Source organism: Anarhichas minor, unplaced genomic scaffold, assembly GCF_050575085.1.
Source record: "Anarhichas minor isolate MPS153535 unplaced genomic scaffold, ASM5057508v1 ptg000025l, whole genome shotgun sequence".
Lineage (NCBI taxonomy): Eukaryota > Metazoa > Chordata > Actinopteri > Perciformes > Anarhichadidae > Anarhichas > Anarhichas minor.
Window position 1 is genome coordinate 2,580,965 of NW_027466471.1, and position 25,137 is coordinate 2,606,101.

The 25,137-nt window shown below is 42.9% G+C and overlaps 1 protein-coding gene across 12 annotated transcripts; it reads left to right on the top strand.

Annotated features, from left to right (window-relative positions):
• The first annotated feature begins 5,488 nt into the window (after positions 1-5,488).
• Positions 5,489-22,707, top strand: LOC142957369 (golgin subfamily A member 7-like). 12 transcript variants are annotated; one of them, XR_012956111.1, is made up of 10 exons: positions 5,514-5,562; positions 5,643-5,696; positions 6,960-7,085; positions 9,467-9,619; positions 11,265-11,366; positions 13,813-13,865; positions 14,094-14,151; positions 14,764-14,824; positions 20,270-20,437; positions 20,994-22,707. XR_012956111.1 is itself a non-coding variant. In XM_076099146.1 (7 exons), the coding sequence occupies exons 1-6, from the start codon at positions 5,554-5,556 to the stop codon at positions 13,852-13,854; spliced, it is 486 nt and encodes a 161-aa protein (XP_075955261.1). In that variant the 5' UTR covers positions 5,514-5,553; the 3' UTR covers positions 13,855-13,874; positions 20,994-22,707. The 12 variants fall into 12 exon arrangements, 2 of the variants coding, with proteins under 2 accessions (XP_075955261.1, XP_075955259.1); XR_012956112.1 differs by lacking the exon at positions 14,094-14,151 and adding an exon at positions 20,763-20,870; XR_012956115.1 differs by lacking the exon at positions 20,270-20,437.
• Positions 22,708-25,137: the final 2,430 nt, after the last annotated feature.

The window sequence follows — 25,137 nt, forward strand, 5'->3', positions numbered from 1 at the left end:
CTTCCTTGAGATACACTGCCGAGCTTCTCATTTCTGCCGACTCTCTTCAACTAATTGCAATAGTACGTCTACTGTCACATGAGTTCTGTCCCGCAGCACATTTGTGTACTGTAAACTTCAAATGCAGTATATATATTGTTAGCATGTGATCAGACCAAAAACTCTTAAATGTTGAACAATATGTCTGTATGGTATATTTCCAATGCGTTAGAAGATTAGCTTAGCAAAACGGCACAGCTTAAAACCTGCATGAGCTTTAAATAAAAGCCGTTCAAGCTACTGCAACACATACCATGAAGCCCATTGTTTGAGAAATGAATAAATAAACAACTCATTTGTTCTTCAAGGTCCACTTACTAGCTTTTATTGGAGCTTTCAACCATATCTAGTGATCTTCCGAAGCAGATTTAATAACTAAGGAATTCAGTAATTGTTTTTTAGGATAAAAATTAGCTTTTATGCTCAATTCATCTGGCATCTGGCAGATCATTTCCTTATAATTCTATTAAGTTACTTGAAAGAAATTATGCAATTTGGCACAAGGAAAAGAGCTCACTTTGAACCCAAGTCATTCAGTCACTACTGTGGTAAAGCATTATTTTATGGGTTCTTGATTTCCTAATCATTTCCTCTGAGATTTATCCTGTAAGATGTCATTCAGCACTAATTACAGGGGAAATTGGAATATCCCTGAAATTACCTAAATAATAATTATTTATTATGAATATGTACAGTTTATGTTATTATTACTACGAATATATGCATTATTCCAGAAAAGCTTTATTTTACGATCATGCAAATTTTCTCAGAAGTTTTAATAAAGAAAACATTATTTTTCCTGACAAATATGGTCTCAATTCTGAACGGCTTTGGATGAATGTTCATATAGTTGAATGCATTTCACCAGTAAACGCTGCATTCATTGGAAACAAGGTTTTGTTCTGACAGTACATACAGTATGGTTCTGCAGTTAGCAGATGGAGTCAGCAGCTAACACTTTTACTTCTCTGTTCTATACTTTTAACCACTTCACTATTGTCTTTCTATTCAACAAACAACAACAGATAGGCCAACGAAAAACAAAAGGATTGAAATGACTTTTTGTTTACTGTGAACGTTTTGGCCACTGTTTTAGTGGAGGAAGGTTTTGGTCATTGGAACTGTGAAGGAATGGCCAGCTGCAAAGATGTGTGCTTGTTAAGTTGGACATTTGGGTATAGGTCTTAAATGAGCAGCAGAGTTATGTGGGTTATAAGCACTCTCACACACAACACTATAAAACTGTCTGGATTTAACGGGATGATTAATGCCTCTCAGACTGCAGAATGAAATATGAGGTAATCCGACTCCCCATTCCCAGTCAAAACATGCCCAACATGAGGGCAACCCACATCCTGCTACAATGAATGAGGGAGCTTTTGTCATTGTGCGTCTCAATTTGCGCCACAAAATAAAGATTGCATTTTCTGTCAGAAAAAAACCAAAGTGTATAATATTACTTTTGGGTGCAAAGGTTGTGTGTGTCAGCACATAACAGGCCATGTGGACTCTGAATTTGATCACTTGTATATATCTTCACCAAGGGCCAGTGAAACAGAGTGGCTTGAGGGGAACACTGGTACCTATACAGGAAACGGTAACTTAACAGAGGGACTTAACAACACTAAAATGATAAAAGACACCCTAAACAGGATATTAAACAGCTAATAAACATTTAGAGGCATGTATGTTTCCCTTTAAATCCTGCAGGCATCTTGAGGAAAGTGATTGTTTGAATTTCCACGGTCTGTTGAATGCATACTGTCGACCACAACTGATGCAAGTGAGTCATGTGGAGGTGAGATAATAACGTCATGCCATTAGACTGGCAATTTGGGGTGGCATGAGGGACTCCTGGTACACATAAGCCCATGTGTGACCGAGGCATTCGTGCATGAAATACAGTCAAATGATCAATTCTGTGATTTATACGTAGCTTTAAAGAATATCCCAGCTCTTTATACTCAATTTTAAAAGGCTAAATTAAAAGATTAAATGATTAACCGAGAGTTAATTTGCCTGTTGTCTATGGTGGTTAATGTGGTTGTTGATGAATGCCAAATGACTAAATAATTATGTGGGCAGGTGCTGAGATTTTCTGGCTTTCATTTACCAGCCGGATTTGCAACAAGAAGTCCACACTTGCTGGAATTTCAGCACACTCCTCCGCATGCTGGCATCTTCAGCTGCTCAGCAGTAGAGGCTCTATATGAAGGATAGGAAATGGCCTAATCATCAATAAATAAACAAATAAATAAATACATGGGCATTAATTAATAAAATGATACGTGTTGAGACATAAATCATAATTAAATGCACGAAAACAAAGTATGTATTGTTTTTGTATTTGTGTAATAAGTTAGGTTGTACTTACCTCAATCTAGAGCCATAGAAATACATGAATAAATATATATATATGTAGAAATAGACATCTGATCAATTACTAATATGTATTTATTTATGCATTGAATTTAATTTCAGCATTTATTATTAATATAGAATTATGTATTATTAATTAGTACCACGTTTATTTGATTATTTCTGTATTGATAACCCTAAACCTAACCCTTATCAGAATTTCAACAATTCTATTTTTTTATTTTTATTATTTATGTATCTTTAGTCCTTCCTGAGTGATCCATGGTTTAAAAGCCTTTCTCTCAAAGCAGAATACTTATAATCTCTGTTCTGATTTCTCACTCGCCAACATGTGCCAGATCTATTGAAATTGCCGCAGCTCCTACAAGCTGCCAATAGAGGTCACTAAAAGGAGCGGACTGCTGGATACCTGTTTATAACGTGAACATAAAATACCGAGATCAGACGTCAGAAACAGCTCAGCACTGCTGTGCTGCTTGGCTGTCGGTTCATGTTCACAGCAGCCTGGAGCTTTGGGGCTCGAGGGTACATTAAGGGGTAAAAGGATTTCAAATAGCAGCACAAGAAGCAACTTTCTGTCAAGGACGTGAATTTGGCAACGCATTGCACTTGTAGATACTTAGTTGTCAGTCAATTGAATATAAATCTCAGTGAAAGGAACCAGCTTGTGTCTGGATGAACTCCTGCATGTGTGGATCTCCGGCCAAGGCATGAAAGGCCTCACCGAGAGGTGCACCGCTTCAGAATGAGGAGACGGAATACGGAGGCCAGTCACATGCTTAGTGGTGGAAGAAGTATTGACATCCTTTACTTCAGTAAATGTTCCAAAACCGCAATAGAAAACTATTCCATAACACGTAAAAGTCCTGCATTCCTCAGGGGAAAAAAGAAAGTCTTTTGCTTATTGTTCCATGACTTGGATGTTTGAGTTTTTTATACAAGACGGCTGTTTTCAGATTCATCTGTTGAAGGACGAAAATTTCCTAATTTACAACCGGTTTAGAAACCAGCTAACTTAAATAATACCTTTCAGATAAATGTAGTAGAAAGTACAGCATTTCCCTCTAAAGTACTTTAGTACAAGTACCTCAAAAGTGTACTTAAGTATGGTTCTGAAAGACATACTTAGTTATATTGCAACACCGACAGATAAATTGTGTCAAGAAGTGATTTGATCTTTGGATACTGTCTGGAGTCTGGACACGGGGTGCTCTTTAAAACGCTGATGCTAAAATCCCCTTTTTTTATCTTCGGTGTGAGTCTTTTTAATTTGTCTCTACCTTTGGCTTTAAATGCTCAATGCTTGAGTCAAGATGTGAGTGATTGTGGTTAAACACAAGCGCTTCAGGCAAAGTCATCAAAACTAAAAATTACCAGAAAAAAAACCTAAAAACGTAATTGTGCAGATTTCCCTTCTACCTCTCATGTTCACAACAATACTGTTTGATGGCCAATTTTTTCTTTCCACTTTGCAGTATGAGAGTGCATGTTTTTTTTGGGGAGGGGGGGAGGGGGGGTTGTGCATTGTGCATAGTGTCCCTCTAAAAATGACATTTACTGAGCTGAATGATCCAGCTGCGGTTCTAGGGAGGATGTATAGTGTTTCTATTAGAGAGCCACTTCAGCCAGAGCGGCCTGAGCAGCAGTAAAACTATTGTCGTGGGCTGTTAACCAGCATGTGTTGTAAATGAATGGCCCAAATGGTGCTCATTAGTGGTCTCTCCCACACCAGCCACCGCATAGGAGAGGGGCTTAAAAGGCCCAGCCCCATGCCAGGGGACAAAACAGGTCCAGTGCAGGAGCAATAGTTGCATTTTTACATTTATACAGATCCACTAATTACCCACTGAAAGGCGGGATCAGGCCTTGTGATGCATGGGATGGCAGGCTGTGAAAAGAAGCATTCCTCACAGGCAAGGCACTCACATCTCAAAAGTGAAAACCAACCCCTGACAGGCTGTGAAAATCTGTCTTGACTTTGCCAAAGTTGTTATACTTTTTCTCTAATTCCCTAAGAGGCATGCAGCGAGGGTCATTTTTCTGCTGCTCGCTGTCGAACTAATTACACTACATGGTGTTTTTAGAGGGCTTTAGTGGCTGGCTGACTCTCAAACAACAAACCCCTCTGGATGGTCACAATATGTCTTCCAAATATTCAAGTAATAGCAATATTTTGCATGGTGTTCTGTTTTTTCTCAAACACAGGAAGCCTATTTGTTTCTAGGCTCGGATCCCTTTATATACAAAAATTTGAAAGTGTATCTAGTTGCACAACCACAGCTGTCGGGGTCTGTGATTGTCTGAGGACAGAAACATCTGCCTCTCTCGGGTATACAGGCTTAATGCTGTTGTTGAAACAGAAACCCAAAATGAGGTCAGTGTTGTTCTCAGACTTCATTATCAAACAAACAAAACAAAAACTTCTGAGTCGTATGATGAATTCATGTCTTATTTAAAGGAAAACACCAGTGTTTTGCTGCAATACTTTGGCCTGTGTAACCATTTTAAAAAGATGCTGTATATTCCATCGGTGTTCATTCGTTTCAATGACTTCCACTTCAGTCAACTTGCAAAACTGTAAAACTATAATCTACACATTGTTACACAGTAACATTTGCATTGATGCATGCTCATTCAGTCACAAGTATAGACTGATTTATAAAATGAACTCTGCATTACCATCAACAGTGATCTATGTAACACACTGAAGGAAGTATCAGATCCTTTACTGCATTAAAAACGGTAGCCTACTGATATTAAAAAAAACAGAAGTATCATGTTAACGATTTCCTTTCAGTATAGAATTCAAAGTACCCACTATGCAGGCAAAATGCCCTCTGTCAGAAGTATTTTATTACATATTATATCATTAGATTGTTACTACTGTTGCATTAACATGTTTATATTGTATCTTGTTTATATGATGTTGGGCAGTGTATTGTATTTTATTATTTTATATATTTTTTAAATCTTAATTTAAAAGTAATTATATTAATTGTTTTAAGGACTTTCTTGTTTGAACGGTCCTCTACAACCGGAACCTTTGTTATTACACAAACGTTCCATCCCGGAAAGGTTATCTTGTAGTACATGCTAGTAGCTTCTAGCAGAAGGTAAACAGACATCTTGATCAACATGGCAGAGGTAAACTAACGTTGATGAAACCATATTTTTTTCGCACGTCAGTGGTGTGTGAACAACTCTTTCCTAATGTCTGATTTCAGGCCTGTTTTCTGGACGTGCGTCTGATTAAAAAGCTGAACAGTGACAGCTCTCTGGTCAGTCGGTAACTTGACGGGTTAACGTTAGCATCATGTGTATCGTGACTACTAGCCTTAGTAGTTGTATCATTGTTATTAACAAGCTAGCGACATTGTCGCTAACATGTTTTTATTAATTTTTTTTACGAGGAGCGAAGCTGCGTAGCGGTAGTTATATCCGCTTAGTTAGCTGGATTTGAGAAGTGACGCTACGTTAATTGGCAGCGTGCTAATTGCACATCTGGCAACACAACTGGACCACAGGGCAACACACTGGCTCCAGGGAGTAACGTGACATCATAGAAACTTTGCCTCGTGACAGTGTAAAGATGGCAACGCTCGTGAGCGATGACAGTAGTCCTTCACTGCCATTTATCTGCTAAACGCCAACGTTAGCTCACAGCAGTTCACACAGTAGAGCTAAGCAGCGTTTACGTGCTCATTCTGCATCAGATGGTGGTCTAGTGCAGAGAGGACTAGAAGACAAATCAATTCCCCTAATCGATGCCAGAAAATGAATAGACACTCATATAATCAATACATAATTAAATGTATGTATGTAATCTTAAAGTAGGCCTTTGTGAAGATCAGACATTATGACAACAAATTAAATGGTTTTCCTCCTGTGACATATCAGGTGTCTTCTGTGAAAAATAATGTCTCACTACCTTAGGTGTCCCCCCCCCTGTTGGTACACATAACACCATGTTTTCATTTAATTAATAAAGAGTATGACAAAAATATGTGCACCTTGCAATATGTTATTCTGTTAAATGGTCAATAAATAAACTGTAGAGATAATTACAAACCTTTGTTTCACACTCGTGATTCTTTTTTTTTTTGGTCTTTCCACGAATATTGTTTTTTTTTGTTCAGGATCTTCAGGCATCTTACCTCACATGTATGGTGTTCTTTTTTTATCAGCACATATGCAGCCATAAGTCTGACTTATCAATCAATTACACAGTTGAAAAATATAACATTTAACGTACAACAAGAACTTTTAAGATTGTAAAGAATTTTATTCCAAGTTGTTTTTGTACAATTTGTATTGACAGTCTTTGTATGCTAAATCACTGAAAACATCGTTGTGGTGTGTATATGTAAAAGTGATACTTTATGGAAGTCCCACAGCACTTTCAACTGTTTGTATTCTTTCAGCTTGACTCTACGTGATACAAACATAAAGTTACCGTTAATGAAACCTGCTCGGTGATGAACAGACAGAGGGGTGTTGTATCAATGTATAATAATACTAATTGTCGTCTCCTGTACTCACAGACCCACAGCTTGCAGGACATGAGGCAGCAGGCAGCCGTCGCTGCCAAAGTCTTCATTCAGAGAGATTACACCAACGGCACCGTGTGCCACTTCCAGACCAAGTTCCCCTCTGAGCTGGAGTCCCGGGTAGGACGCACCTCCTCACTGATCTTCAGACATGACTTGTATAGATTCCTTGTGATGAAGATTATATCGGGCATGAAAACATTGAGGATATTTGGTGTCCCACTGAATCCATACAGACTCCTGGAGAGAGTACAATCCAGTCATCTACCACATGAGGCTGCTGCTGTTACTGCTGCTGTGCACTGACACTGTGGTGTGTGATTTGGTTCCAGCTCTTGATTATAAAATAGAGCTGGCAACTACAATTTGACAACTTGAAACTCGAGAGAAATGTCTTAAACGTCGCTGCGCTGCATTTTTATGAAATAAAACGATAATCTGGCCTCGTGTCACATCAGTCGGCCGCGTCCGGGCGCCACCTCACTCCTTCCTCCTCTCTTTGCAGTCTCTTATAGAACTTTCCCTTTGACACTTCTTCTGTTACTGTGATGGCAAAGATAGATTTATGGACTCTACGCAGCCGGGAACACGCATTATAATCGCTCTGTAGACTACAACTGCCAAATAGCGGTTTACAGCACCGCTCCACACTTAGTGCTCGCTGCACTCTCTCTCTCTCCGGTGTCCTCAGCCTGCGCCGCTGTCGCCAACCCGTCTTGAAACACGGACCCCTGTCTGCTTTACTCATGCTCTGTGGGTGTCACTTTTCTTAGGAGCAGGCACCGGCAGTGATGTGGAGGAGGAAGAGCAGGTTGCTGAGACCCAACAGCCCCTAATGCCACATTAAAGAAGGTGCCAGCCAAAAATACTGTTCAGAGTTCGCAGGACAGAAGGGTTCAGTTTTTAAATGTGTGCACCACATGAAAGGAGCAGCCTCAGAACACTTAAACCGCTCGCTGGTGGTTTATTGGCACTTCCCTCTTGATTGGGTGGTCTCCCATGTTTTCCGGTAGGATTCAGTTCACACAGACACACTGAACTGCCGGACAAATAAAGAATGCTCCCTCCTCTGGGATCAAAATGACTTCCCACGTATATTTTTGAATGTTTTACTGTAATCCTACTTTAAGAAATATGCAGTGTTATGCCAAGCTGTTCAGTGGCTTCCATTTTTCATTTATGTCTCTTTGTACGATGTTTGCAGAACCTCATGTTGAAATATCGCTCCAGTTCCTTTCAGCCTGTGCTTGGTTTTACCATGCAGTTCAGCTCTTGATTTGCTGTAACATCATCATTCTTGCACGTAACTATCTAAGGCGGCGGACTATGTTATTTTTGGTAGTTCGTTCCTGTTTTAATGCTTTTTGGAGAATTGCACCAAAGAACTGGGAAAGCACTCAGTGTTCTTAATGCATTTGGCAGCTAGATCGCCAAACCGTTCAAGAGGCTTTCAGCTATTAGGGTTTGGAGGGATTTAGCAACTTTTGGAGCTAATGCTGCAGTTACTTTCATTGGAAAAGAGTTAGCAACACTGGGCTGGGTTTTTCTCTTGAATCCTTGTTTTTTTAATTTAGCTTGCTCTTTCTGGTTTCTCCAATGTATCCTTCCCTAGCTTTAAGATAAATCCCTCATCCTCACTTGAGTGTGTAAGCCCTGTTCAGCCGTGCAATCCCATCTTAACATTTTTGGAACGCTAGACATAGTGGAAAGACGTTCAGACGGCGAAATGTGGTTTGAATCGGAGCCTTTGAATCGGAAAATTAGAAGGAGAACAAAGGCTCCCAATGGCGGCAATCAAACATGCCTTAGACCACTGACGTGTTGGAGCTCGTTGTTGCATTCCTCGGTCACAGGGGAGCAGAACATTGGAGGGTTTACAGAGGCTCAGGAGGCCCTCACAGGCTCCACTTCTGGTCTGGAGGCTCCTTCTTTCCCCCCCACTCCAAACGGTCTCCGAGTCCAGCAGCTCTTCACCCTCCATCCGTCTTCCCCGCAGCAAGTCTCAGTTTGAAGGAATTTGTGAGAAACACTGATTTGATTATCAGCCAGTCTTGGCTACAGTTGGAAGCTGTCTGCAGTCTGCAGAACATCAGAGATATGTCTTTATCTTAGTCCAGGTGTGCCTGTGCCAAGGATCAACATTCCTTTCTGGATTGTCACTGTGTGTGTGTCCTGCTTTCAGCACGTTTGTCCTGTCAGTTCTTAAGTGAGAACATTCACAGAGCATTTTGCCAAGGCATCCCAGTAATTCCAGGGGGTGTTCCAGTACGGGAAGGTGGCCCAGCAATCCAATGATTCATGACCAGCCCAAGAAAATACACCTCCTCATTTATCTAGAGATGGATCGAATGGAAGGAAACAATCTGGTGCTAGACGAGTTTCCACTCGGATATCCCAACAGAGACAGAAAGCTCTCAGACACTTCCAGTCCAAGTCTACATTTGGCTCTGTGCCTAAAGGTTTTAACCCTTTGATCTTTCTTCATGTTTCATGTGTTTCAGATCGACAAGCAGCAGTTTGAGGAGACGGTGCGGACGCTGAACAACCTGTACGCCGAAGCGGAGAAGCTGGGAAGCCAGTCGTACATTGAAGGCTGTCTGGCCTGCCTCACGGCGTACATCATCTTCCTGTGTATGGAAACTCACTACGAGAAGGCGAGAGACGTTTCACCTGTGGAGCACTTTACGCCCCTTGTCCCGCATCACCGACGAGAGCAAATGAAGAAAACGGCGTGTAAAATGCTACGAAATGCAAGCTTTGATGCTCACAGTACTATCCGTGTGAACCGGCTGCCTACTCCGATGATGTCGGGTCTGGGCTGGGCCTTTTCGGAGCATTTTACCTGACCGATAGTTCTCTTCATTTAGAATTACCGGTATAGGAAGGAGAACAGGGTGCGGTTTACTTAGTTGCAATTGACAGATTTCTGCTTGCGTTTGCAACCAGAGTGGTCGCTCTCTGGAGCCTCGTGATTCTTTTGAACTATTTAATAACAATGAGTGTCAATCAACTTATTGCAGTAGTTAGAGGCGTCTTCAAACCTGCCTCTCTGAAACAAATCAGAGGGCCCTCTCCTAACATGAAAGCCCATGAATCAACCAAAAGCAAAAATGACACATACATCAACAGAACTATATACAGATTATACAAGCAAACAGATGGTGACATATTAATGTGAGCCATGTGGGCATTTCTGGAAACAATTTGTAACCACTACATAATGAACAGTCTGTGGTACACTACGATTCAAATATTCTGAATCACTGTAGTACAAGACAAATTGTGGTGTAAGAAAAGTGTAAATGTTCTACAAGCTGTTACAGGAGACATTCCTCATTTAAATGACCTTGAGTCATGTCATACAACATAGAAACCCACTGAGCTTCACAGTGAAGCTGTAGTAAGCGGTGGATCACTTTTTCTACACCTCCACACCTGAGTTGGGAAACAATATGATTGTTTTCTTTAAAGTGAGGAGCAACAGGAGAAGTATTATCGGCTGATTTATGTTGTGAGATTGATCTTTATTGGTGACATGGCTGTTCATTATGTAGTTGTCCTGTTGTTGTCCATATTGGTTTGAAATTGTTCTAGATTTGCCCTTTAAGTCAGTTCCCTAAAGGAGCCGTATGTAGGATTTAGTGGCATCTAGTGGTAAAGTTGCAGATTGCATCCAGCTGAACACCTCCGCTCACCCCTCCCTTTCCAAGCGTGTCGGAGAACTACGGTGGCCTTCAGGTAGCGTAACAGTACCCTAAAATGAATGAAATTATGCATGGCCAAAGACAAGGAAAAACAAAGATAAGGTGACATGCAATTTTTTTATTATTCCTGCAAAGTGTATATCTTTTAAAAACTTTATTTAGCCTTACTAAATGAAACTAAGCAAACACGTGTGTTGAACCTTTCCAATGCAGTTTCACAGTCCTGTCTGTCCGAGAAGCACGCTCAACAAAGCTTGCAATAGAAGACAGAGTAGAGACGGAGCACAGCGCTTCTGAAACCCACGGCCACAGGAAAGGAAAACAATCAGCGTCCACAATATGCAACCGAGGCCTGAAACGCAAACAAATGAGCTGTAGCTACCTAAAAGCATGAGATCGCAGCACCCCATGTCTACCAGGGGTGGCGTTGGTAACTAAAATGATGATGGAGGATGATGATGACAAGGTTAGCTGTTAGCACGCTAATGTTAGCTATGTGTTAGCAAGCATCTGTAATTAGCGAAGGCACTTGCAAACATAATTGCCATCCATTTGAAGACACGTATGTGAAACTGTGATTGCTGTGCCCTTTTAGGTTTTGAAGAAGATCGCAAAGTACATACAGGAGCAGAATGACAAGATCTACGCACCGCGAGGCCTCCTGCTCACCGATCCCATCGAGAGAGGCCTGCGAGTCGTATCCTACCAAAAAGTGTCGTAGTGCTGTAGCCGGGAAACACTTTGTTCTCTTCACTCAGCTGGAATTTTTCCTCAACCTTAACTGTTGAGCCTTGTGTAACTTTACAGTGAGCCCTGAGGTCAGACGGAGCGTGTTTTAGCAGCCTGTTGCGGCTTTTTGTAATTGTTTTCAGCGGCCGTTACGTTACTGACCGCCTCGCTTTTTTCCCGCCCTGTGCGCGTGTGGGCACTATTAACTATTAGGAAGCATACAGTTCATGGTTTGTGTTCCGCTTGCATGAGCACTCATTTGGTGTTTGACTTTAAACTTAAAAGAAAGGTTTTTCTGTCTGAATGGTCCTGAATTACCGAAATGTTCAGGCATTTATCTGACTCAAACTCAGATTGGCAATCATACAAACAAATTACTCACACAGTCGAGGTTTAAAGCAACAATGTTTTTTACAATAAACCAAAAAAAATCTTGACTGAGGGTGTCTGGCAAAGAGGAATGATAAGTTGAATATTTGTGGTAACTTAAACCCTGAGATCAGGAAATGTGAATGGAATCCCACCACAGCTTCAACAAGGAGCTTTCACAATGACCTAATAGATGAAGTGATTTACGGGCCTTCTGCCCCCATCACGTCTTACCCTCTAACTGCTGGTTGAAAATGGAAAGCAGCAGTCCGAGCAGCTTACAGGAAATCCAACGCTATGTAGGGATACCCTGTAAAAACACCAGATAAAAGTTACTATGTAATCCATAGCATCTGTGTAAAATCAGCGGGTGCACCAACATCCTGGCTGTGCCAGCGAGTGCGTGTGTGTGTGGGGTGACTCAACATCTCAATTAATTGTAACTGGGCGGCAATGAGGGATTAGGGATAACAAAATATGACTGAAATTGTTCACAGCTGAGCTTTGTTCCTTCTCTCGCCCAGGACTCTGTAGCGTTGGCAGTGATCTGGATTATTTCTCAGACACTGTCAGGCTGCTGTGCTGACTTTGGCACAGGAGCACCGGCAGATTGACAGGAATGTCTCACCTGAACCGAAGTGACTGCTCAATACTACCATCTGAGTATTTACATTCCCTTTAAGACTGAAGCTTTGTTTGTACTTAGGCGTGGCGCGAGCCTCCACAGATGGCACAAAAGTCAGAGGTTCGCAGCCGAGCAGAATTCGTGCTGGACGCGCAAGCCGAGATGTGGCAAGTTTCAACCTTGGGCCGGCTTCACTAACGCGAGTATGACCCCAGCTTGAGGGGTTGAAGTCCTTTCCAAGCCCCCAGGAGGTGAATCAAATGTAACATAGTGGGCAAACTTTGGAAACGTCCGGGTCCGTCCGGTGATGCCTTTGGCCCCAAAAACACTGTTCCCCACTGCTCCCCAATGTATTGACTGTATTGCCGAGTTACCTGCTGCCTTCATTGGTGGGGGTGCTTAGGTTTAGGCATGAGGAGTGAGATTAGTTAGGTTTCGGGTAGGAATATCAGGGTTAGCCAACCAGAGGCAGAGTGGGGCGGGTCATGCTTTCGTCGTAATCTTCTTACATCAATTTACATAATTATTAGCCACATGCTTCTGTTTGATGCACGGAGAATGTATTTTGGAGCAATCGTGGGGTAATCTTATACTCGGAAGTCTGACTTTCTTTTTGCTTCGTGCGCCACTGAGCAACTTTCATAGGAATGGAGCTTTGCCTCCAATGCTGTGTTGAGTTTTCTTCATTCATCCATGATCCTTCCTCCTCATGTTAAACACAAACTCTAAATATACTCGTGATGGTGAAGCCCGATTTCAGCTTGAAGAAAGTCATGCCAACATTCTAGCCAAGTCCAGCAAAATGTAAGTCAGCTACTGCCACAAGCAACAACAGAAAGGCTGTGGTAACAGCCTTTCTGTGGTTTGGACGTGTTTGTTACCACAAACACGTCCAAACTCTGCTTCATGCTCTGTTGATGAATCAATAGCTGCTGTACCATTTGAGTTTGTATTTTCTTGAAGACTATTCAGTTGGCTTTCATTCATTCATTCATTCATTATCCAAACCGCTTATCCTGTTCAGGGTTGCAGGGCGCTGGAGCCGATCCCAGCTGACATTGGGTGAAGGCAGGGTACACCCTGGACAGGTCGCCAGTTCATCGCAGGGCACATGTAGAGACAGACAAACATTCACGCTCACATTCACGGGCAATTTCGAGTCTCCAAATAACCTAAGCTGCATGTCTTTGGACTGTGGGAGGAAGTCGGAGAACCCGGAGGGAACCCACGCTGCAACGGGGAGAACATGCAAACTCCACACAGAAGGACCACCCGGGATCGGGGATCGAACCCGGGCCCCTCTTGCTGTGAGGTGATAGTGCTAGCCACTACACCACCGTGCAGCCCAGTTGGCTTTCATTGAATGTAAAATGAGTCCGACCTTGCTTTATATGTGCTTCCTTGACTGAATCCTGTTCAGATTGAGGTTACCGTGTTTGAAGAGAGAAGCCTGACGAGATAAAAGCTGCCACGGTGAGTCTGGTAAATAATATTCTATGTATAACGACTTTAACACTTTCTGTCGAGTACAGATTTGTTGCTGGGCTGTTGAGTATTTACACAAACACGCACACATTTTTAAAAGCGCACAAATACTTTTTTTCTAATTATGAGTCACATTCAGCGCAAAGAAAAAGTGCTGGAGTCAAAGAGCGGTAATAAAAGAGGGCTCACTCTTTGTGTACCATTGCTTTCATGCAGAATGCCTCCTCTGCATTCAAAGCAAAATCCCACATCAAAGTTTAAAGCCTCTTCATCTGTGAGTAATAGTGGTTAACTGCTTTACAGTCAGGATAGCTGTTTCATAAAGCATTTAAAGGATTTCTGCTTACTTTATGACTTTACGTTGCATAGAACTCTGTCATTTGCCTCACTGAAGGCTATAAAATATGCACATGCACCACTGTCGGAGTGCTGCTGTCCAGAGCACATGAACAAGCCAAGCAGCAGCTGAACCCAAACAGTGATCAGGCGTTCTTTGAGCACGGCACACCAGCAAATCTGATTTATTTCTCAAATCAGATCTTGAGACAAAGTAATCGGATGGTGTTTGTGTGTGCAGACATCACCAACTTATCTTTATAGGGTGGTAACGACGTAGGCGTGAGAAACTACGTAGCTACGCTGATGATGCGCCTTTCTAACCAGGAAGCATTCGCCCTAGAAAACAAACGTGCTGTCAAGTCACGGAGCAGAGCGGCTGGTATAAATTGTGAGGGGGGAAGCAGCAGAAAGCGAGATCAGAGTAAAAAAGAAAATGCCAGCAGACAATTTATTTCGGCGTCTGTCCACAGACTGTTCTCCAAATGTGGTTTGGATCCGATTTGCAAAAATCACTTTTCATGTGTTTTTTTTTTTTTTTACTGTCCAGACTTTCTAAAATCAATCAATCTGTGGCTCAGAGGTAGAGGGAGTCGTCCCCTTAACAGAAGGTCAGTGGTTCAATCCCCAGCTCCTCAAGCCCGCATGTTGAAGTGTCCTTGGGCAAGATACTGAACCCCAAATTGCTCTCAAAGGCTGTGCTTGAATGTGCATCCCTTTAGATCCTGATGGACAGGTGGCACCTTCATGTTGACATGACGTGCACAGCTCCTTGAGCGGTCGAAAGACTAGAAAGGCGCTGTGTACACGCAAGTCCATTTACCAAGTCCATGCCAGAAAAGTGATCTGAGCTGACAGTTTGAACAAGGCCGTACATGTCTTTAAGAAGCTCAAATCAAACTATCACATTGTTTAGTTTGCTGGCCACCAGGGTTCTACCACATTGAAGTCCTGTGGGTGGAAGTGGCCCTTAGTTTGAAAGCATTGCTCACTAGTGAGATACTTGTATTTGTGTCTCCATCAACCGAACACAAACTGTAGCAGATACTTCTCTCTTTTTGCATATTTTGTATTGTTGATGCGACTGACTCTGCTAGGGAGCTAAAGAAAGCAACAGCAGCAAAACAACTACAGATCCCATGAGATCAGAGAAATATAGAATGCAATGCAGACGGACGAGAGGAGAGACGGCAGCAAGAGTGAGACAAATTGAGAGTTGTGGCATGAAAATATAACGTGAGCAGAACATCACAAGACAAACGGCAACAAAGTACTTTGTAGGTATTCATTTGTCCTTTCGGTCACGACCCAGAGTTCGTGACCATAGGTGAGGGTAGGAACGTAGACCGAGTGATAAATTGAGAGCTTTGCCTTCCGGCTCAGCTCCCTCTTCACCAAGACGGTCCGGTGCAGCGCCTGCTTTACTGCTGCAGCTGCACCGATCCGTCTGTCGATCTCCCGCTCCATCTTACCCTCACTCGTGAACAAGACCCCGAGATACTTGAACTCCTTCGCTTGAGGTAGGCACTCCGTCCCCACCTGGAGGGAGCAATCCACCGGTTTCCGGCAGAGCACCATGGCCTCAGATTTGGAGGTGCTAACTCTCATCCCCGCCGCTTCACACTCGGCTGCAAACCGCCCCAGTGAATGCTGGAGGTCACGATCTGAGGAGGCTAACAGGACCACATCATCTGCAAACAGCAGAGAGGCGATCCCGAGACCCCCGAACCTGACGTTCTCCACCCCCCGGCTGCGCCTAGATATCCTGTCCATGAAAGTCACGAACAGGACCGGAGACAAAGGGCAGCCCTGGCGGAGGCCAACACCCACCGGGAACGTGTCTGACTTATTGCCGAGAATGCGGACACAGCTCCTACTGCAGTCGTACAGAGACCGGATCGCCCGTTGTAATGGGTCCGGCACCCCATACTCCCGCAGCACCCCCCACAAGAACCCCCGAGGGACCCGGTCGAAGGCCTTCTCCAAGTCCACAAAGCACATGTAGACTGGTTGGGCAAACTCCCAGAACCCCTCCAGTAGTCTTGCGAGGGTAAAGAGCTGGTCCACTGTTCCACGGCCGGGACGGAATCCGCATTGCTCCTCTTGAATCTGAGGTTCGACAAACGGTCGTGACCGAAAGGACAAGGTCGCGGCTACAAGCGGCCGAAATGAGCTTCCTCCGTAGGGTGGCCGGGCTTAGCCTTAGAGATAGGGTAAGGAGCTCGGTCATCAGGAGGGAGCTTGGAGTCGAGCCGCTACTCCTTCGCGTCGAAAGGAGTCAGCTGAGGTGGTTCGGGCATCTAATTAGGATGCCTCCTGGACGCCTCCCACTGGAGGTTTTCCAGGCACGTCCAACTGGGAAGAGACCCCGGGGAAGACCCAGAACACGCTGGAGGGATTACATCTCCCAGCTGGCCTGGGAACGCCTCGGGATCCCCCAGAATGAGCTGGAACATGTTGCCGGTGAGAGGGAAGTCTGGGTCAGCCTGCTTGGCCTGTTGCCACCGCGACCCAACCCCGGATAAGCGGAGGAAAATGGATGGATGGATGGAGGTATTCATTTGGGAAAATCCGCTTATAGCCCTTCACGTTGGCACTGGCGGCACTTAAACTTCCTTCCGTTTCTACCTTTCACAATAAAAGCCATAGAAATGTACGCTACATCGCCGCTTATCGGGCGGAACTTAAATGCACTCTCAGCATTTCGCTAAGAGGCAACGCAACAAAATAGCTTTCAGTATTTATCACAGAAATGCATGTCGTTACTTATTATGGATGGACCACCAGCCCACGTTGATCTTGCACGTTTTAACTGTGTGACAGCTTGGCGTAATTAACGGCGCAGAGAAAATGACGTCTAGTGTTTTTTTTTTTACTTTGCTGTTTGCAGGCTGTCATGCAGTCTACTAATAAAGGATTATCTTATCTTATCTTACTAAAGTCTGTCTACAGCAGTATTAGCAGTGTACTGGCTTTTATTTCTGCTTTCTAAATGTAAGAAAGGTTCCCAATGCAAAGGCTTTTAATTCCTAGAGATACTGTATCTGCATTGTGATATAATAGGCAGGACAGTGTCCACAGATGGCTTTGATATACCTGCAAATCTTTCACGGTCATTGCCTCAAGAGCACGGCTCATCTCCCATAAATTGTTTCAATCTCTGTCACAGTAAATCCCTTCTTTTTCCTGCGGTGCACTGAGAGGAAGTTTGTTTTCATGGTGTCATTCTGGGATGTGCTGGGCCCAAAGTCATACTGAAAAGTACTTTGCATAGACGCTGGACGGGGCCCAGTCTGCACTGTAGCGTAGACGCTACCGTCAGGCAGAGTAAGACATACGCCATAAATATTTCACCTGTGGGGAATGTTGTGTTTGGCAAGTGATTTGAGACCATCCACCCCTGTGGATGGATAATCCATTGGCCTATTACCGTACAGAAGCATATAGGGATTTATCTTCCCATTTGAAATTCCTGCTGAGCGCCTGGACACATAAACATGTCCTATTGAGGAATGTAAACCCAGGACTTTTATAAGTAGCTGTTGAAAGAAAAGTGCGTTGGAGCTTTGCCAGAAAGACGGGATAAACCACAGCCAGCGAGCAGAGAGTGTATCCATCCTTCCCAGAGTTTAAGCCTCTCTATCCTGCCATGGTCTCTTCTTCTCTGTCTCATGCAGGCTCACACTGATACACCCGAGTATCAAACAGACATGAGCATTTTATTAAAAATCATATTCGGCCAATAAGTCATAATTTATGTGTAACCTCACCTCTGAGCCTTAGTCCACCCACTGCATCATTTTTGGAAAAATGGGCAAGGAGGAGCTGAGAGATTTAACCACGCCCACTTTCGTTGGCGAAGGCTTCGATGCAGCGTCGTCAAACATGACGGCTACAGTAGCTTGGATAATAGCAATGCGAGGCGCTGAATTTGATTAAATTACTGTTTATCAATCACGAACGAGACAACACGACCCCCCGCAGCCCCTCTGCCTCCCTCCCCACAGCTGGGAGACCACCTTGCTCAGAGGCGAGCTGTTGACAGCTTCCAATACGGACCGCCACAGCTGTAGCAACTCCAAATGTAGCTTTGTTCTCACAGATGTAACCTCATGGAGCAGGGGCCCAGCGTTGTTCTGGAACATGGCGGAATCAGCAAGCTAACGTTAGCTAGCTAACCAGCCAGCCGCTAAATGAGAAGAATTCAACTTAAGGCTTCATCTACACACTCTTGTCACAGTGTTGGAAAGCTAGCTGATAGTTTAATTTCCAGTCTGATTAGAGGGTGTAACATGCTCCACACAGATAGGGCGCAGCCAACGCAAAATACCAATACGCAATATAGTACCACACTAGTATATCTCAGAGCCGATCAAAATAACAATGCTATCTCAGACTATAGTTAAAATAGCCATATTCCAAAGTGGCAGAAACGAGAAAACAACATATTTTCGGTTCGTTCTCCCTAAAATTCTGGGCAGATCTTACACATTGCATCTTTAAGCTCCATCATAATCATATAACAGCTTCCCCCTCTGCCAGTTCACCAACTTCAGGCCTGTAACAAATCTGCAGTGAAACCTCCCTGTCTCTACTACAAGGAAACCTATAGTTCAGAAGTATGTTTTTTTTTTTTAATTGGCTAGAATCAGTATTTTTATTTACACAACTGCTAAACAAAAACAGTATATTTGCTGGCCAGAAAACCAAAACATTGGGCTGAAAAATACTGGTATTAGTTATTCAAGCGCTTTAACGCTACATGTCATTCACAACCATTCATACGGTGATGCTGGGCCTACCATGCGAGGTGCCACCTGACCATAAGGACTACATAAGCATTCACAAACGCAACAATTTTGGGGACAAGTGTCTTGCCCAAGGACACATCGTCATGGAACAGCGGAGCTGGGGATCGATCCGCCAATCCTAGGATTGAAGGACAACCCGCTCTAACACTGAGCCATAGTCACCCCCGATTATTTAAAGATAGGGAGCATTGTCCACAATAACGTTTAACTACTCAAGCCTACTCCAGATAAACTATTCAAAAAACAGAAAGAAGTATATAATATAAAGAAAGGAAAAAGCCATCTGAAAGTTGCACATGGGAACAATGTCCACCTGGAACAAGGTTTCACTTTCAGTTTTTTTCCGGCAGAGCTATTACCTCAGTGCACCACTGAAGCGAGAGGGAAAAACATTGGAGAGCCAGCTCATTAAGCTAATGTAATATTAAACCAAGACTGGTTTGTGAAAACCAACGATGTCCTGTGCGTACTTTGAAGTTAACCAGGCCTGCCGTTTTTATTTCTAATCAAGGATCTGGGTTTTTATTGTTTCACTTTCTGAAGTCGGTAGCTACTGTACGGTCCTCGGCCATCCCCTCGCCACCACAGACAGCACCGGGCACAACGCTGACTTTTTACACTGGGCCGATCTAATACTCTCAATTACTCTCAATATTGAGGGGGGGTTACAAGCGTCCCCCTCCTAATTTGGACTGATCTTTGTTTTTGTTGAAATCTGATTGGCTGTCGTTTCCATCGTGAAGGTGACCAACCGGGACCAGTGTTCCGGCTCACCTCGCCTTTCCCGGGCCGCTCTTGTTTTGATCCAGTGCAGTGACGACGCGCTGCTACACACTAATGAGGCACGTGTCAGGAAGACATCTTAAAGAGTGTTAAAGGTCCTCGGCGTCATCAGATCGTCTTTATACCGAGAAAAACTGTACTAGCATTAAAACTACTGCCCCAACGCTTTCTGCTGAAGCTCTCCGTGACCTCGCATGTAAGGCCTCTCCATCTCAAAGTCAGTCCCAGTGCTCAGCGTCCCTGCTGTGCACCGATGTCAGTTAAAAAATATTTGCACAGATTTGCGTTTTTTTTCCCCTCCAAATTATTTATGTTGTTTTAGTTGAATGAGCTACTATTTCTTTTTTTTTTTTTTTAAAGCCATCATCACGTGTCTGTTGAGCTTTCCTTCCCCATTGTGGCTGAAGGCCTAGCTGGCTTAAATCCGTTTTTTTTGTTTTTGTTTGGCTGGGAGCCTCTCAGGTGGAGGGCTGAACAGCATGATGGATCAGCCTCTAGTGGGACGACTGCACTGTAGGAAAACCAGACTTGGCCCGGACGGCTCCTGACTGCCGAGCGTTCGTTCAGATGCAGAAGGCGCCGTGTCGGTGTGCCGGCATCTCGTCCAAAAGATGTGCTGCTCCTGACGAGGTGTTTGTTTGGCTCCGCGTACAAACTCGCTGCTTAGCCACAGCACGCTAAAATAAACCCTAAAAAACAAAGTCGTGAATTACGCTGCACACATGAGAGCATTTAGTGTCAGTGGGGAATGTCGGACAAGGCAAATATGGTGTTCATCGTTAGTTTGTTGTTCTTTTACTTGTCTGTAAATACTTTTTTTCCTACCTGCCTACAGTACAAACTAAATGTTTTAACATCCGATAAAGCATTCTGAGGATTGTACAGCACTTTGGTCGACATATATTCACTCATTCTTTATAAATACCTGACAGAACTATACCTTATTCGTTATTAGTACCAAAGACTGATGCTCTCCCATGCAGTGTGTCTGTGTCCGTGTGCTACACATCTCTTAGTTTGACTGGTCGTGTGAGCCAGGCCACTCTGCAGTGCTCTGCTTGTGGTGAGCCAGCAAGCAGAAAAGATCAGTTCCAGTGTGTCTAAGATTATACGTAATAACGTTATCAATGACTGCATTGATATGAAGAGAATGTTTGTTGTACTAAACTATCTGTTTCTGTTTCAGCTGTTTGTCTGAGCAGAGCTACCAGGTCCACAGCAGCCCAGCACCAGTACCCACCTCCCAGAGGACACCCCCCAGACCTGCACCCTTAATACTGCGTCTCTACAATCTAGCCCATTCCACTAACTATCATTCAGAGGAGCATCCTTTGTGGCCAAGTTCACTTATTTAACTATTATTGTGTCATTATTTGTGACATGACTTTCCCCGTGCATTATGAGGGTCGTTATTAGGTTGGAGAAAAACAAATTCACGTACACAATTTATTGACAATCTTCTAGCCATGAGTTATTATGTCCTTTAATTTGGACTGAAAACAACTTTTTAACGTTTATTTTTGGACACTCCTTTTTGAATAATTAAGTGAACTGACAGGGTAATTTATTTTTTATATGGAATTCATCCACACCCATGCTTTAAGTGATTGTCTTAGCTGTACTGAAGATATCATTTCATCAAGAAATAGAAGTCTGGTTATTACGGTTTATTTGCTTTATTCTTATTTGTGTATTCTTGCAGGGGAGTTTGGTAGTTTATCATCTTTCCTGCATGTGTACTTTGTAGCGTTTGACCTTAACTGACATCGCTTTGTCAGGATCCAAACATTCCAATCAAACAGACTCTGACCGTAACGTACTTCTTTTATTTATAAAAGAAAAGTCAAAACCTGTGCTCGCTCTGTATTAAGCATGTAATATTATTAATGCTACTTCTCAAGTTGTTGTTTTTTTGTAAACTGTGCTATGCATAGTGTTTTGGTGACTACTGTTCATTTTTTGACTCGTGTTGAATAAGCATAAATTCCTATATTGTGAGGTTGCCTTCGATCGAAGTAATCAAAGTGCTCTTGTTAGTTGACAGTGCCTGTGATGGTTTTGAATGTTGCCTTTGTCAAAGTCTAAAGGGCTGGTCACCCCAGAGTTTTCCACAGATCTTAATTCATTCCAATGGAATTTTTTTCCGCTCGCAGTGGATTTGCACCATCAAATTTAGTTTAACCTGCTCTGTCCAAGTATAAGCGGTTCCACAAAAGAACAATGGTTTGTAGACAGTAAAGAGACCGGAGTCAATGGTGCAAATATGTCCTTTGAATAAACTGTGTGGAGTTATTATCCCGTTAGCAGCTAGGGGGGGGGGGGGAAGGAATCAACAGAGCAGGAGAGGGAAAATCTCCAGCCGGTGGGGTTAGCTCCAGAGTGTTGCTCTGCGGCACTGCCCCAGCTAGCCCAGCCCTGCGGTTATAGTCACTGGAGCTACGTTAGCTAGGTTCTAAAAACAAACACTTTGCATAAATGCACAGATTAGTTTCACTGCACCTCTTTCTGGAGTGACCAAACCTAAACTGTGAAATCATGTCAGTCACAACGTGGCTTTGTTCACTTATTGCTAAAAAAGCATCTTAAACCTGAGATGATGATTTAATGTCATTGAAACCTTAACAAAGGTTGAATAAACAACTGTAGTGCGTATGGCTGGTGAATTATGAAATAACTACATGTACAAGTATAGATTTCTGAATGGCATAGCTGTTAGAACAAATATCTTGATTTCTAAATATGTAAATATAATTGTATTCATAATGTTTTGATTTAGCTCATACTTTATTTATCTGGACTTCTGTTAATTAGACTTTTCTATGTTCTGTTTTTCAGTTGAAATCCAACATGTTATTAATCTAAAACTTGTATGCTAACAAATAAAATGTGTACATATTTTACATCCTGCTGGCTTCTCTTATTGCACCTTTTATGCGGCCATTGACTGCCTGCTGATCCTCACTCATGACTCTGAACGGGCCGCTAGTGTTAACACAGCTGAAGCCCAGCCGCTGACCATAGACACACAGTAGGGGGGAACCATTAACTGTGTGTCTATGGGGGAAACTGTTCGCCCACTTTTATCTATGTGGACGTTGTGTTTGGCTAACAGCTAACGGAGCTACACACACGGTTGCTCTTTTACCTTTTTATTGGACATCAAGCTCGCGTTAACACAAGTATTGACGAAAATTTACTTAAAGCCTAAATAAAGGCTTTAAATGAAGCTGGTTGTGTTCATTAAATCACACAACCCAGCAGCGGTTGTTGTAGACACACCTGGAGAAGATCTGCTCTCAGCTGACTGCACCTTTCTACTTTCAGATTTTAAGGGCGATATTTTGTGTCGTCTCTTAAGCCTGTTTCCCACTGAACAAACCCCCTTTCTATTGAGCCTTTTTCTTTTAAATTGAACTTTATATATTTACTTTATATATATTTATAGTTTGGCTAATGAAAACAATATTCATTGCAGGCTGCATTAGTCTCTTCTGGTTGATTCTTGTGTGTTTTACAAACATAAACATTTCGGATGAACTTATTTTAAAAGGCAACAACAGGGCCGACTAAGTCTGCGCTGTGTGGCCATTTGGTAGTCGAGCACTGCTCTTGGATGGACATCAATGAAAGGTGCTTATACTTTTTTAATCAATATTAATGAGCATATCATTAATAGTTCCTAAAATCAGAAATGATTTACTATATTAACAAATAGATTTCTGAAAAAGTTGAGTTGAGCATCAGCCTTGTATTCTGCAGAACACTGCTGTTGTTGTTCTGCACTCTGGTTATTAATGTTTCAAAGAGTACTGTCGTTCATGTTGAAGATTTAATAAGCCTGTATTGTTGTTGTGTACATTGACAGGAGGATCAGTGATGTCAGTGAGTTAGGAAGGTTCCATGAGGTGACCTAGAGATTCTATTCAGAATGTTCTGTGTTCTGGTTCAGCATTCATCACAATCTCTGTGTCTTTAGCCATAACCAAACAACCTTTGGATAGAGATGCACCATTACGGGAGAGAAACACTTTTTTCCACTGAGACAAAGGGATAGAGACACAACTGCTCATCTTCAACACATGGAGGAGATCCAGACGATCCAGATCTTCACGACTCCAGTTTGGAGAAGCAGACAGGAGTACCGGCAGGTAAGAAAAGTAATGTACTGCTGTATGGGGGGGAAACATCAAAATGTATTTTAGACACCTAAAATAATATTAATATGCGAGTGTACACTATATTTAGGACATATTTCAGATATAGTAGCTTCTGTGGTCTGCAAGCTAAAATGTCAAGAGTGTAGCATAGCATCTTGTATGACAAGACATTTGTGATCTTGGAAGGAACCTGTTAAGATTTTTTTGTCGATGTTCACAATGAAGCCGACTGCAGTCAGTACACAGACTATCAGAGCAGGTTGGTGTAGAAAAACTAAGAGAAATCCTATTATACTGCGATTTACGGGCAATGCTGAAATACATACAGTATACACCTGAATCAAGGAATTACATTTATTCTCTAGGAGCAGCTGCTTAATTAACCTTGTTGAGATCACTAATTCTCTAATAATGATTTGAATGCATTTGATAGCTTATTCATTAATGGGGATAAATGAAGCAGTTGACCTGCTGTGGTTTTCAGAGACAGCAGGTAGGCTCTTGTGTCCCTCAGGACATGGCTGATGATGGGCCATTTCTATGGTGGATAATTCTTAGATTAGGACTGTACATCACTGAGTCATTTGTGGTGGGTCTGTCTTCAAAAAGGCCCTTGTGTCCAAAACATCATTACTTCAATAATTCAACTGCAGAGCTAATAATTTGTGTGCAGGAATTGACACTTTTTCTTTAGGTTAACATTGGAATTCTAACCTTAATGCATTTCTTTGTTGCTTTTCTCTCCACTAACTTTGGATCGTTGCTCAATGGGAACACAGGAGCTTAAATGTCTGGGACAGCCAAGTTCACCTTCATCTTTTGATCGTCAAAGTTGACGGGTTGCCGTGTCAACCGGCCAGCATCTAACCTGGACGTTATGCAGATCCTCCAGAAACTACCAGCGGACGGGTGAAGACTCGCATCCTAAAAGCAGGTTCCGTATCAGCATCCGCATGTAGCCCAAAGGTCACACACACACTTAGGATTCAGTTGCCGACTGCTGGGAGTATGACGATGGGACTCCAGGGCACATTGCACCCCAGCTGAGTGCACATTCTCAGTGCGTTAAGAGTGTGTGTCACAAGTTGGGTCTGTACTTGTGCCGTTAGTGTGTGTGTGTGTGTGTGTGTGTGTGTGCGTGTGAGGAATAAAAAGCCCACGCCTACAATACAA

What these genes read in the sequence shown, in the direction of transcription:
- LOC142957369 (XM_076099146.1), top strand. An exon ending in TGAACAGTGACAGCTCTCTG is followed by an intron (nt 5,697 to 6,959) that starts GTCAGTCGGTAA and finishes CTGTACTCACAG; the next exon opens with ACCCACAGCTTGCAGGACAT. An exon ending in TGGAAACTCACTACGAGAAG is followed by an intron (nt 9,620 to 11,264) that starts GCGAGAGACGTT and finishes GTGCCCTTTTAG; the next exon opens with GTTTTGAAGAAGATCGCAAA.